Raw genomic sequence first — 14,650 nt, 5'->3', positions numbered from 1 at the left:
AAATTTAGGAACTAATTTTATATTTTTTCTTTTTACTTTGTGATTATACTAAATTCAATAAATGACTTGATCATCATACAAGTAAAATACAGCTTATTCTACAACAGAAATCTCAGACCCTGACTTAGCTCTCAATTATCTAGCTATGGCAAGAAGTACTTTTCTCCAAGAAACTGACAAAATCCTAACTGACAATTTATGTATACGGACACTGTATATACATGTACTATAATGTACATTAGCAAATTTCAATTAAAATTTCTCTAAGAGGTTTAATATAAGTCAATAGTTTCTAAAGCAAAAACTAAATATTTATCTGCTTTTATATAAATCTGGACACATGTACACACAGACTACCAAACTTTAAAATGCAAACTACATTCAGAAGACAGTAATGGAAAAACTGGGAAAATCAGAATATTGCCAAAACCGATTAGTCAAATGAGCCTTTAGTACTCATGAGTAGGCCGTTAGCTAACTAAGACCTACTAGCAACAAAATAAATGTGGATGAGGCTTTCATTTTAGGAAAAAACAAAACAAAACAAAACAAAAACCATGTTATAGACCTAGAGAGAAAGCCAGAAGCCAACGAACAGCATCTTAAGAAAAAATGTTGACAATTTCAAATGAATATACTACTTTTTGAAATTTTTGAGAAATCCATTTTAACCTTCTGTACATAATAGCAAATAAAATTTGTTTTTTTATCTATGAAGGAGATAAGATTACTCACATTATTATGAAATTAATGTGACAGGAGGTTGAAACCAAGACCAATTTTCTATCAAAAATATAAAACTATGTAATTTCAACCCAAAAGGCAAATCTTAAAGAGACCATAGCCATTTTAAACAACGTTCAATATACAATTCTTGGCAAATGAAGAACATTGCTATTACTAAACTACTAACTAGGACTAAAAAACACAAGGAATCTGGATTTAGCATCACACAGAGATTATTGTCCTAACATTTCAGAAAGGTACCCATTGTGGTCAGTGTCTCTATCACCCAGTGTCAGGTGGATGAGTTAATACTGTGATGAGTGAAGTCAGTCAAGCAGAGAGAGTCAATTATCCTATGGTTTCACTTACTTGTGGAGCATAAGGAATAACACGGAGGACATGGGGAGATGGAGAGGAGAAGTGAGTTGGGGGAAATCGGAGGGGGAGACGAACCATGAGAGACTGTGGACTCTGAGAAACAAACTGAGGGTTTTGGAGGGGAGGGAGGTGGGGGGTTGGGTGAGCCTGGTGGTGGGAATTAAGGAGAGCACATATTGCATGGAGCACTGGGTGTGATGCATAAACAATGAATTTTGGAACACACACGAAAAGATTAAATTAAATTAAATTTTAAAAATTTTAAAAAATAAATAAAAAGATGGATGGATTAAAAGGACAGAAAAACAAAAGAAGAAAAATATTTTCAGATGAGTATATATATATGATTTCATGGGGCCTCTTCCTCCTTATCCTCAAATAAAGGATTTTCTAATCACTACCACACTTAAATGTCTTCTAAAACATAAAACAGGCACGAAGGATTAAGAATAGATCCAATGCTTACCAACGGCGAGCAGTGGCTGATACACCTTGATGTTTTTGGTGGTCAGTGGCGGGCACATACGGATGGCAAACTGCGGGGAGGGCAGTCCTGAAAGCAGCCCCGTCAGCAGGAAGCGGAGGTGTACCTCCTGCAGAATGGGGCCTTTGGGATGCTCCTCCCCAGCAATGGCACTTTGTCCTGAGGGGTAAGCAAAAGTACAAATACACTCATTACAATGTATTCTGAAATGTAAAGAAAATTGCAGCGGCAACCCTTTTCAGGTCTACAAGGTATCCGGTGGCACTCCATGGGCCGCAGCTGAAGAATGGCTCTGTACTTGGCTCTCGGACGGAAACTGCACTGTCTGCCACCTCAAACCACAGATTACTCTGGAGGACTGCTGTCCAGAACTCAGGGACTTTTGTCAGCCAAAGTTCCCAGTATGAGGCACCAAACAAGGCGCATCAGGGGACCCAGGTCAGAGACCAGCTTCTGGGGAGTGGGACGCTGCAGCTCATTCCCAACTTAACACCCACCTTTCTAAAGGGTCGCTTTTCAATCTAATGCACTTTCTAAACCATACATAACACTGGTGATCACCAACTGTAGGCTCAAGGAACTCATTTAGGTTTCTAATCAGAAATCTTTTCAATGTGTCAATGTAATTACAAAATCTAAGCTTTATAATTAAATACTTCATAGATAAATAATATAACAACATACAAAATGATATAACATACAAAATAATGTATGTAACATAAATTACACATAAAAAAGAATATACAAATACATAATATAAAGAATATATAAGTTCACTGCTGATAGTTAAATCTTAAATGGGCATTATTTTCAGATACAGCGATTATACTCAGGTTATTAAGTTTCAAACTAAAAGGCTTCAGTAAAACCATTCTAACAAAATGTGAACATGTGGGTACAACAAAACCCAGACCGTTCACTAAAAAGGGTACACAAATTTCCTGCCTATAAACCATTTTTGAATACTGGGATATAGTCGTCAAAAATACATAATAAAGGATACCTGAGTGTGTACGTACCCACAACACACACACACCCGTGAAAGGGAAAAATGTCAGTAATTACCATAAGCAAGTGATGGGGTTGTGAATACTGTAACCTTCTGAGGCTATAAAGTTGTTTTAATACTGCGGCAAACTGCGGGTATTTTGAAATTCATAAGATGTACAGAAAAAAATGGCCATCAATTTAATCCAAATAAGAAGATCCCATGATATCATACGATTGCTGTCAATCTTTGATAACAGAAGATGGGAGTCTAAAGGAACATGGAGTTCAACAGAGAAGTACCACATTTACAAACCCTCCACAGCTTGGAATGGACTCCCGGGAATGGCCATCATTTTTCTTCAAACTTCTTCCATAACAGGCAATTCACAAGGTAGGGCAGATTAGGCCTTAAAAAGCAGTAGGCTGTACCCAATGAATATAAATCAGGCCTCTATATTTAGCTGAATTGCTTTCAACTATCACTAAGGACATCGTGAATATCAAATTAGAAGTTTAATTAAAAGTTTTAATTAAAATGTTTTTGAGTAACAGAGCTTTATTTATTTAATGCTTTCAAATCAACTACATTGTCAGGAACTGTATACAATCTGTATCCTCTTGTCTTTTAAAAAAATGTAATTTATATCACTTAGACACTTAAACAGCATGAAATTTCAAACTCCCATGGGCTCTGTATTACTGATTAGTTCTGTGCATGACTGTTTATAATTCTTTTCACTTTAATATTTTATATTAAGTGGAGATAAGGTCAATTAACTCAGAAAACTGTATTACTGATAAAATGAATTTTGCAAAACAAGTATGTGTCTAAACTTCCTCATATAGATTTATGTCTGGAAGGTGAAGAGAAAGAACTTTAAATAAACAAGTTAATATCACTGAACAGATGGATTTTACAAATGGCAAGAACCACAAGAAAACCAAGGCCTGGAAGAGGTGAGGTCTTGTCTAAGATCAAAGTGGAGTAGCCAGGACTAGAGGCCATGGCCAAGGAGGGTCAAGATTAGGGCGACCTTTTCTTGGCTCTCTGGTATAGGGCAAGTTTTTTTAAATCTCTCTGGATCTCGGTTTCTACTTTATAAAACAAATAATAATATTACCTACTTCGCAGGGTTATTAAGGTAATACATAGGGCATTTAGTGCAGTATTTAACACAGTACTAAGTACGCAATAAATGCCATTTATGATTAAGATTAATAAGGTAATGCCTTTCCTAGTATTATCATGAATCTAGCATTTAAACAAAATAATACTGATCTTCAATTACATTATGAAAGAACAAATAATGACAAAGAAAATCCTTTATAAGCCACGGCCACAATTTTAAAAGAATTAAGACTTCAAAATTGCTTGGCATATTTACAACTTCTAGTTGTACAATATCTGAAATCACAAATCTTCATTCTTCCTTTAATATATATATTTTTTATATATGAATTTAATATGAAATTTTAAAAAAAGATTTTACTTATTTATTTGACAGACAGAGATCACAAGTAGGCAGAGAGGCAGGCAGAGAGAGAAGGAGGGAAGCAGGCTCCCTGCCGAGCAGAGAGCCCCATGTGGGGCTTGATCCCAGCACCCCGGGATCATGACCCGAGCCGAAGGCAGAGGCTTTAACCCACTGAGCCACTCAGGTGCCCCTCTGAAACAATATTTTATCTGTAAATAAATTTGCTGAATCCCCAACACGAAAGTTTAAAAATGCACGTCATGATGTTAAAATTACTTTTTCTAATACTGCTCAGTCACTTTATTCCTTCAATAAATGTTCATTGCACATCTTGAATATACAAGGCTCTTTGCTGGGTGCTAGGGATACAAAGTGCAATCAAACACTGTCCCACACTTACAGAGTTTATAATTCACTGGAGGAAACAAACAGAATCACCATTCCAACAACAGATAACCATCAGGGACTGCAAATGAAGAACATTTAAGTCAGGCTACAAGACTAAAGAAAGCAACGCTTGAGTTGAATTTTAAATTAGGAGTAGCAGAAAGGGAGAAAGAGGAGTACATATTCAGTTCTGAGACCGGGGACCAGACTGCAGGAAGGCCCTGAGGAGTGGGGTATAGCTGGACACAGCACAGATCTAGTATTCACATGCCTAATGTCATCTCCTTCATTTAAATCAAGAGTCTCTCATGAATGAACATTTTCTAATACCAGTAACTGTAATGCCAATATATGTTTTTTGGCTTAAATATTTCATATCCTCTGATTTATTGAGGAAAAAAATGATCCCACAATCCAGTTTTCTCAGATATTAACTTTGACTTTATAATAATTGCAAATCAGTAACTATTAATTTTGCCCTTCAAGAGAAATACCTAACATAAATGTTAGAGGAAAAAAATAGCTTACCAATCATATTATCTAAGGAGAGGTCTGGGAGCTTATTCTGTAGCACTCCTACAGGAATTCCACAGAAAGACACGGGTGAATATAAAGGTGATACACCAGAACTACTGCAAAGACATAATAATTACATGTTTTTACATATTTAAAACCTCTGTCACAGTTTAGTAACTCAAATTACTAGTTTCAGATCATAGCATTCTATCCATTTTTATAGTATTTATTAATCTTATAGTATTTATTAATCTTGCCCACAGTGAAATATTTCCAGGAGGTTTACATAATTCCCTAATAATCTAAATTCTCACTTAAAAAAAATTTAAGTCCCTGCTATTTTCATGATTCTGCTAATTTTTTTAAAGATTTATTTATTTATTTATTTGAGAGAGCAAGCGAGCAAGCATGCACCATCAGGGGAGAGGAGCAGAAGGAGAGGTAGAAGCAGGCTCCCCACTGAGCAGAGTGCCTGACATGGGGCTTGATCCCAGGACCCTGAGATCATGACCTGAGCAGAAGGCGAATGAATCCCCCAGGCGCCCCTGATTCTAGTTAATTTTCTAAAAAGAGGTAATAAAGCAAACCAGAGAACAATCCTATTCACTCACTTACCTGCTCCGTGAATTCCGATTACAAATGGCGGACTTGAGTTCCCATATCATGACCCTGCCGTCACTCACTATGAGGGCGGCTGCATTCTCATTGACAGGACAACACACCATACTGAAGGGACGGACAGTTTTTGTCACCCTGATTGCATCGCACTGGCTTCGTAAATCATAGGTAAGCTCCTGGACAGGATCTGGATCTTAACATAGTATTGTTTTCTTTTAAATATCAGAAAGCAACACAGCAATATCACTACTATTTGCTTTAATTTAAATAAAACCTCAACTAAAAAGAATATCATTCCTTCACTAGCACACAGTTTGTCAAAAATGCCTTCTCCTTTTACAAGTATTACTAATTTCTTCAGAATATAAATATGATTCATTTAGTGGCTGTCCACACCAACTTTAGTTTCCAAAATAAAAACTACAATCAATATTTTTTTAATATTATTAAAACAAAGAAAACAGCTTTGATAAAGGATCAACAGTGATATGACCAAATAATGTACAGTACACTAGAGGTCATCAGAATTTATAGTGGCCTCAGTAAGCCTGAAAATAATGGTACTCTACAAAAGTCATGAAAGTCGCTTTTGCTTTTAGAAGTACATCATTTTAACACAGTGCTTTCATTCTCCAGGATAAGACGGAAACTGACAATACCCTGGAGACTTACTAACCTATGTAATTTTACAATGGACGTTCCTAAAGCAGAAAAGTCAGGGGTGTAATAATAAAGGTATTTTAAAAGGCTCCACTTGTGCTGAAGAAAAAGACGCAAAGATAATATCTACTTGGCTCATGGATACAATTAAGTAATTACAAAATATTACTTTCTTTGCTGCATATAGGAGGGGCACTATTATAAAACCATGAAATTAACCATGGCTTTATGCTTTTTTACAATCATATTCTACTTTCCCAAAGCCAGGATTACCATTAACTCTATGCTTTGGCTGGTATCCGCCACATGACGGCTTATGAAATTCTGGAGAAAAATATTCTAGTATTATTCTAAGATATAAACTCACCTGGTTCCTCATTTGAAGTGGTAAAAACACTATTATAAGATCTTCGAACACGTAAAGTTATACAACCATTTTCATGTAGGCAAAATAACCCATCACGCTGAAAGCAGGGTATTACCTTTAAACAGATAATGTATTCATTTTAAAAAACACAATAGATTAAAAAGTATATGCCGGGAAGCATATTTAGAGAATATGGACAGAAAAAAAAACAAAAACAAAAACAAAAATACACACATAATCCCCAAGCTTGAAAATTAAATGAATTATTCAAAAATTCCATTTATGGCACACCTGGGAGGTGCTCAGTCCCTTGAGCAGCCAACTCTTGATTTCAGCTCAGATCACGATCTCAGGGTCCTGGGATCAAGCCCTGCCATCAGGCTCCACACTCAGCAGGGAGTCTGCTTCAGGGTTCTCTCTGCCTCTGTACCCTCCAACCCCCACCCCTTGGCTTGCTCGTACTCACACGCATGTGCGTGTGCACGCTCACTCTCTCTGTAATAAATAAATCTCTAAAAAACAAAGAAAAACCATCCATTCATAATCATAAAAATTTGCCTTTATCCAGGAAACTTAAATAGTTCAATAAATATCTCCAGATCAGTCAGAAGAATTTCTAAGGTAAATCATATGAATCAAAAGTGCAGAAAAATAGGAATACAGTAACACTGTTAATTTATTTTTTTTATTTAGATTTTATTTATTTGAGAGTGTGAGCATGAGCGGGGAAAGGGGAGAGACAGAAGCAGACTCCCCGCTGGGCAGGAAGCTCAATGCGGGGCCTGATCCCAGGACGCTGGGATCATGACCTGAGCCAAAGGCAGGCACTTAACCAACAGAGCCACCCAGGCAACATTGTTAATTTTTAAATAAATAGAAAAGAGAAAGTGGAACTAAGGATTTCTGCAAGATTATGTTTTTACTGTCTATAATATTCATGACCAACTTGGAGGGATAGAACTTTTAGATCAAACATACCTGCAGAAATGGAACTCCTGTTCGTTCTATTGCAATCACACCTACTGTTTGATTCACCTCAAGATCAAGGATTAAAATCTCCCGAGGATAGAGTAACAACATGTGATTTCTCTTGGAAGGCAGATATGCCAACTGAAGGCAATCATTTAGAGTTATAAATTCAGCACTGAAAAAAGTAAACATACTTTAGGCATCAAGAAATAAGTCAAAGACTTTATTCATATCAGAAAAAGCTAATAAAGGACTGAACTTTGTCCTTTCCACATAACTGTCAATGAGAAGATACAATTGTTTCCTGAAATGACCAACAGGGACTAGCATCTAAAACTAAGATCTCTACTATGTGCCAAAACCCAAATTATGACAAATGGTAATGCACAGACTATTGGATAGAGATACATTTAAATTTTTTTTAAAAATTTAAGTAGTAAGGCTATAAAGTGACAAAACCAGTAGTTTTATTTTTATTTTGCAATTAGAAGTACCAAACAGATTGCTGAAATCAATACTCAGCATCAGAACAAAGCAATCTGGGCAATTAGGGCCCTTGGACCAGGAGTCAATGGATTACCTGTTTGACCTTGGGCATGTCACTTCCTCCCCTCTGCCTTCATTCACTTCTAAGCCACCTTAAATCTTTTTTGAAACAAAGTGGGGTATTTTATTCACTTATCACAGTATTTTCTTCTATGTAAATAAAATTGATAAAACTTTATAAAGATTGTAGATAGTTCAAGAGTCTCAAGAATCATTTCAGCCATTTGTGACTTGCATATATTCAGTCATAACCTTCTTAAACCTATTTCAATAGGAATAAAGTTAGGCAGCTCTTTTCTGCCCATGGGTTCTGTCCCCAGGCTTTAATAAAACCACCTCTTTGTGCCAAAAATAAAATAAAATAAAGTTAGATTAGAGGACTAAAAACAGGAACATGGATTGCATTAAAATCTTGGCTCTGCCACTTCCTAGTTGGGTAAGCTTGAGGAACATATTTAAAACAATGTGCAGCTCAATTTCCTCACTTATAAAACAGACACAGTATTACTGCCCAGAACTACAGCAGGATCCCATGTAATAATGAATGTAAAACACCTGGAGCAGTTCTATTTGAAGGGATTAATAATTCATTTCCCCAAAACTCAAAATGAACATATGACTCATATGAGAAGATATAATACACACAAATCATAAAATAAAACAATTCAAACAATTCAGACTCTAAAAGATTTATCTATAACATAGAACCAATGAAAAATAAATAGAATATTCTCTTAAAATACGTAAGGAGCAATCCAAATATTATGGCACAGGGTGGGGGATAATTTGGTGAAATTAATGAGCCTATGGTTTAATACATAAAGATGATATTTATATATAAATTCAGAATATACTTGCAGAACAATTTGTATTTGACCATAGATTTTTCAGATAATTACCCACAAAATCTAGACAGAATAATCTTAGCATATTTAAAGTAAGAGTCTTTTTAAAATGAATGCCAAAAAACTGCCAAAGCAATAAAAATATAAGATCATAGCTCTCTAGGAAAGAAAACTGAAGTCTATTTCCAATGCATAAGATTAGTTACTTAAAATAAAATTTTATTCAGTTGCCATTTCTGAAATAAACAATAATAGGTAGCATTTACCAAATAAATGGTTACTAAAATTATTAGCCACTACATTAAGTACCTAAGCTACTGTATGTTAAGCCTTACAACAACCATATAAAATCCTATAAAATGCTGTTTTAGAGATTGGGGAAGTGAAATTTATGCAAGATTAAAGAATTCTGGGATGCCTGGGTGGCTCAGTGGGTTAAGCCTCTGCCTTTAGTTCAGGTCATGATCCCAGGGTCCTGGGATGGAGCCCCACATCAGGCTCTCTGCTTAGCAGGGAGCCTGCTTCCTCCTCTCTCTCTGCCTGCCTCTCTGCCTACTTGTGATCTCTGCCTGTCAAATAAATAATAAATAAGATATTAAAAAAAAAAAAGAATTCTGAGTCACACGGCTATAATTTCCCCTAGAATCTTGGCTCTTAACCAGTATGAGAAACATCTTTACATGCATAAGAAAAACACCCATATTTTACTAGCTAATGAGACGGAGCACTTAAGTCAGGAAAACATATTTAAAATGAAAATCCAGCTTTTGTCCCCAATTTTTTAAATGTATTCAATTGCCAACTGTGGAATCTTCATTTTCTGTTTTCAGATTTAAAAATCAGAAGTCAGAAACTGTCATCTGCAAAAATCAGTAAGGGAGAGGTTAGCATAATAACTGAAAACAAAGGAGCCACATCAAAGTGGTACCTCCTCCTTGGGGAAGAGACAGAGAGAATATTCTCCTCCTCCATATAAATTCAAAACTGGAAAGGAGAAAGGGTGAGGTAAAGAATAAAATCCGTATTCGTACATCTTCAACAATGACGTTTCTTGAATGGATGATAAATAGATGAACTAAATGGTTAGTTTTATACTTGTAACTTACCTAGGTTTCTCCTGCGTGATTAAGATTTTTACTTTATTAAGAGCCTTCTTGGCCCCTGTGGCTGCGGCCAGCTTATTATGAGCTGGGCTGGAATGTGGGCTGGATATGTAAACTTTTTTCCCGGGGCCCGAAGGAGGCTTGGATGGAGAGAAGTCTGAGATGAATACAATACCCTCGCTGGTGAGTACTGTATTGAGAGAAGCAAAACTCTGATTAAAGTTTAATCAAGTTGAGCACAGAGTTTTATTCCAATACAATTTTGAAAGCAAGGTAATGATAATTTTAATAATATAGAACTGGCAGTATAATGTAGTCGTAACTGAAATGTTCTCCAAGTTGAAGTGAAACAGGTGGTTCATTACAATTCATCAGAGGCCTCTACACTCAGCTTTCTAAATTAATGTTTTATATTAAAAAGATATCAGAAGGTTACTAGCAGAAAGAACAAATGTTTGTTCTTCCAAATAAATTCAGTGCACAGACTTTCATTAAAAACCTTTCCTCATTATATCCTGTAACTTCAAATCCAAGACTTTTCAGAATATAAAATTCACAGAAGAAAAAAAAAAAATCCCATACTAAGAGGCTTTGCATATCACATTTAGTTCTGAGTTCAAATATTTGATGTGGTACTAATTTTTTACAAGTATCATGAACTGCTCAGTCTAAATATACATTTCCTTTTTTCTTTTGGAGCATCAGACTGAACCTTAGGAAGTACGAGTGTGTTCTTTTTCTCTTTATATCCAGAGTAAAAATAGAGAGCCAACAATGGCTTACTATGTGTACAGGAAACAGAAGTATTCAACAAGGCAGCACCACATTTAGCAAAACAAATTTTGCCTTTTTATGACTGAAAATAATCTCCCTCAAAACTGGGGCTAATACACGGATAACGGAAATCTCATCTCTCCTGGCTCCCTGCAGTTAGGTTTAAGCACAGGGAGCAAAGAAGTATTCAAGAGTTATGACAGCCCTAGCATATTCAGTATGAGTAAATCAAAGATGTTAGGTGAACGGACGCTTTAAAATATACTGTGCTTTCATCAACCAAATTAGAGATGCAGTAAAGTTAGCCTGAGGCCTTATCTCCTTTTCAGATGACAGGACTCCCTTCCAAGGTCTCACTCATTCCTCTTCTTTTGGGATGCCCTCCCTCAGTCAGTGGATCAGCTAAAGCAGCCCTCCTCTGTGATCCCACAGCACTGCACTTCACAGCACACTAAGGAGTAAGTGCACGTACGCACACGTGCACATACACACCATATACGTGTATATAGACACAACACCTAACCACACACCACTGAAACTCCACAGTTGGGTTTCCCATTTTAGTTTCTGCAGGTACGCATTTCTCTTCCTTCTTCAGCACACAAATATACACTCAGTAATAACAAATGCTGGTAGATAAAAGTTAGAATTCTGAGTCATTCAAATTCAGGAGAAACATTCTCTCCTGCAACTAATTCCCTTACCTCTTTCCAATTTTTGATCCAATATCAAAATCAAGCCTACTCTGACCACTTCATCTACTACAACAACCTGCCCATTCCCGTCCCTCCCATTCCCCTTCATTCTCTGTATACCTGGGATATAGTAATAGCTCAAGGAATGCCCGTTGGATAATTGAATGAAGAATATTTCCCAAATCATTTAATCACAAAAACATGTGTCTATTTGTTATGCTCCACCAATAAGTGAAACCATATGATAATTGACTCTCTCTGCTTGACTTATTTCACTCAGCATAATCTCTCCCAGGCCCATCCATGTTGCTACAAAAGTTGGGTATTCGTCCTTTCTGATGCAGGCATAATACTCCAAAGAATGGCATGGAGGACATGGGGAGATGGAGAGGAGAAGGGAGTTGGGGGAAATTGGAAGGGGCGGTGAACCATGAGAGACTATGGACTCTGAAAAACAATCTGAGGGTTTGAAGGGGTGGGGGGGTGGGAGGTCGGGTACCAGGTGGTGGGTATTATAGAGGGCATGGATTGCATGGAGCACTGGGTGTGGTGCAAAAATAGTGAATACCGTTATGCTGAAAATAAATAAAAAATAAATTAAAAAACAAAACAAAACAAAACATGTGTCTAAAAACAAATCACATTTTTAGATCAGCGGCTCAGTGAAAACACTAAGAGCACACGGGCAAAAATAACCTCTGCAAGAAAAAATTCCCTTGGGCTTATTCTGTGCCACACATGCGTCTGTTTATGGCACTCAAAACACAAGCATGAATTTAAATGATTTTTTAGAGGGAAGAACTGAATTTGGCCACATACTAAACGAAACCTTTGACTCAAGTTCTTTATGTGTTCCTAGAAAAACAAATTTCATTAAGCCAGAATTAGAACAGCACAGCAACTCTCTCCCCAGCTAATCGAAGTCTATTTAGAAATTCAACACAGTGAAGGTACAGCTTGTGCATTTAAAGTTCTAGCCATCAAAATACTTGCAAATGATATGGGATTATGATTTAGTATCTGTATTAGATGTATTATTACTCACAAGTTAAATGGGAGGGATCAAAAGGGTCAAAAGAAAAAGAAAGGATGTTATCTGCATAGCTCTTCTTCCACAGTTTGGTGCCAGTATCCGCATTCCAGAGCACAATATAATTTGGTGGGTGGATAGCAAGTAGTAAATCTCGGGAAGCATCTTGATTCCATAACCACTGAACATCTGTAAAGACCAGATGAAGGCAAAATTCAGAAATCACTTCAGAACACTTGGTTAATGAATACTTGACATTTAGGGTTTGTTTTGTTTTTTCCCCCCAAAGTTCTTAAAATCCTAACTTCTCTCCCCATGTTCCATATATGTGTATATATGTCAAGACTGCACAGGAAAAGTATAGTTTTATGTTAAGATGAGCTGTCTGGACATTAGAATCTCAAGAGAAACATTTTCAAATTACTTTAAAGAAAATACAAGACAATTTTCACTAATCCTTACTTAAAACTTTGCATCAAAGACTGTGCTGGCCATGATCAACGTCAGACTCTCCTAACATCTTTGTGAAATTACTTAATGGAACTTTGCAGAGTTTCATGTTTTTTACATGATAATAAACACCATAAATATCTTGTTCAGTACCTAGTACAAAGTACTCAACAAATATTTTTTAAACAGTCATTTAAAAAATTCACTCAGTCAAGATAGCCACTTAGTCAAAGCTCTGAGTCGAAAGATACTGTATTGGTTTTAGGTCAGTAACATAAGCAAATGATCTATACGAAAATGAAAATAAAATCTGGATCATCTCTACTAATGGAAAGTAAGCATCGAGGGTTAATTTAAAATAGCAATTCAGCCAAGTATACTTTATCACAGCTTAGATTATAAGACTTTTACAGCAGCTTAATTTTTCTCATCATGCTTGATTGAGGCCAACGCTAAAATTAATGCAATTTACTAAAGCAAAAATCAGCTGAGATTTGAGGAAATAAGCATGGAAATATATTGATAAGAAAGCTAGACAGATCAATAAAACACACTAACCAAAATCAAGAGTTAACTGGGAAGTGATGAAATTAAAAGGGAAAAAAACCATTCTAAGAGCAAGTGTGATAATATGAACACTTAGCAGAGCACAGTCTTTTCTCACCCTGAATAGGTTTGGCATGCTCTTGGATCTCACACTGAGCTACTCCCGCTGCTACATCCCAAACGATGATCTTTCCATTGACATCAGCAGAAGCTAAGCGCAAGGAATATGGCGAGCCAATGTTATGGTGATAGTTTTCCCTGGCCCATTTAACCTAGTATCAAGAACAAATCATATCAAGTAAATACTTGTATTCAATGAAACTAAACACAATTTTCATAAAACATCAACCAGAACCCATACTACATTTTACACTTATGTCATAAAAATATTTAGAAAGAATTAAGAGGAAACTGTTTTCCATCTCAAAAGTCAGACTTTCATTATTTGTGATTTTTTTTAAGTTGCAATACAATCATAAAATCTAATCATGACAAAACATCTAAAAGCCTGAATTATTAAGCAGAACGGTTTTCTGTATTCTGCTCTCCTAATTAAAAGGAGACAACTTCGAACTACCAAAGCCTTGCAGAGGAAAAAAATGGAAAAAACAAAGCAAGCAAAAAGCCCTTTAGCTGTCCTTCTCATGAAACTGGAAAAAAGATGTTAATTTTTTCCTTAAAAAAAAAAAAAATGCGGGATGCCTGGGTGGCTCAGTTGGTTAAGCGGATGCCTTTGGCTCAGGTCATGATCCCAGCGTCCTGGGATCGAGTCCCACATCAGGCTCCTTGCTCGGCAGGGAGCCTGCTTCTCCCTCTGCTTCTAGCCTGCCACTCTGCCTGTGCTTACGCTCTGTCTCTCTCTCTCTAACAAATAAATAAAATCTTAAAAAAAAAAAAAAATGCTTCATACCTCTAGCAATATCATAAGAATAGAGTTTTTACAACAAAACCCACAAGATTCCAGCACCAATCAGGTTAATCCTGAGCATTAAATATTGACAGAGTCATGAATAAAACACATGTCTTCATTTCACCCTAAGCCATCGCCTTCCATGGCCACAACCTTCCCTCTGTTCTAGATCAGCAACCAG

General features: G+C 36.4%; 1 protein-coding gene across 2 annotated transcripts in view; it reads right to left on the bottom strand.

The window, feature by feature from the left end:
- WDR11 (WD repeat domain 11) overlaps nucleotides 1-14,650 on the bottom strand; it is a 58,883-nt gene that overhangs the window by 38,550 nt on the left and 5,683 nt on the right. For both annotated transcript variants that reach the window (XM_059398712.1, XM_059398713.1), the window contains exons 3-10: nucleotides 13,678-13,831; nucleotides 12,579-12,752; nucleotides 10,068-10,254; nucleotides 7,580-7,745; nucleotides 6,602-6,716; nucleotides 5,572-5,767; nucleotides 4,969-5,072; nucleotides 1,571-1,747 (exon numbers count right to left, since the gene is read on the bottom strand). In XM_059398712.1, the coding sequence (XP_059254695.1) occupies nucleotides 1,571-1,747; nucleotides 4,969-5,072; nucleotides 5,572-5,767; nucleotides 6,602-6,716; nucleotides 7,580-7,745; nucleotides 10,068-10,254; nucleotides 12,579-12,752; nucleotides 13,678-13,831 (1,273 nt within the window). The remainder of the gene's footprint in view (nucleotides 1-1,570; nucleotides 1,748-4,968; nucleotides 5,073-5,571; nucleotides 5,768-6,601; nucleotides 6,717-7,579; nucleotides 7,746-10,067; nucleotides 10,255-12,578; nucleotides 12,753-13,677; nucleotides 13,832-14,650) is intronic.

Source organism: Mustela nigripes, chromosome 4 (assembly GCF_022355385.1).
Source record: "Mustela nigripes isolate SB6536 chromosome 4, MUSNIG.SB6536, whole genome shotgun sequence".
Lineage (NCBI taxonomy): Eukaryota > Metazoa > Chordata > Mammalia > Carnivora > Mustelidae > Mustela > Mustela nigripes.
Note: the sequence above shows the minus strand (reverse complement) of the source record. Positions and strands in the feature narration are given on the sequence as shown.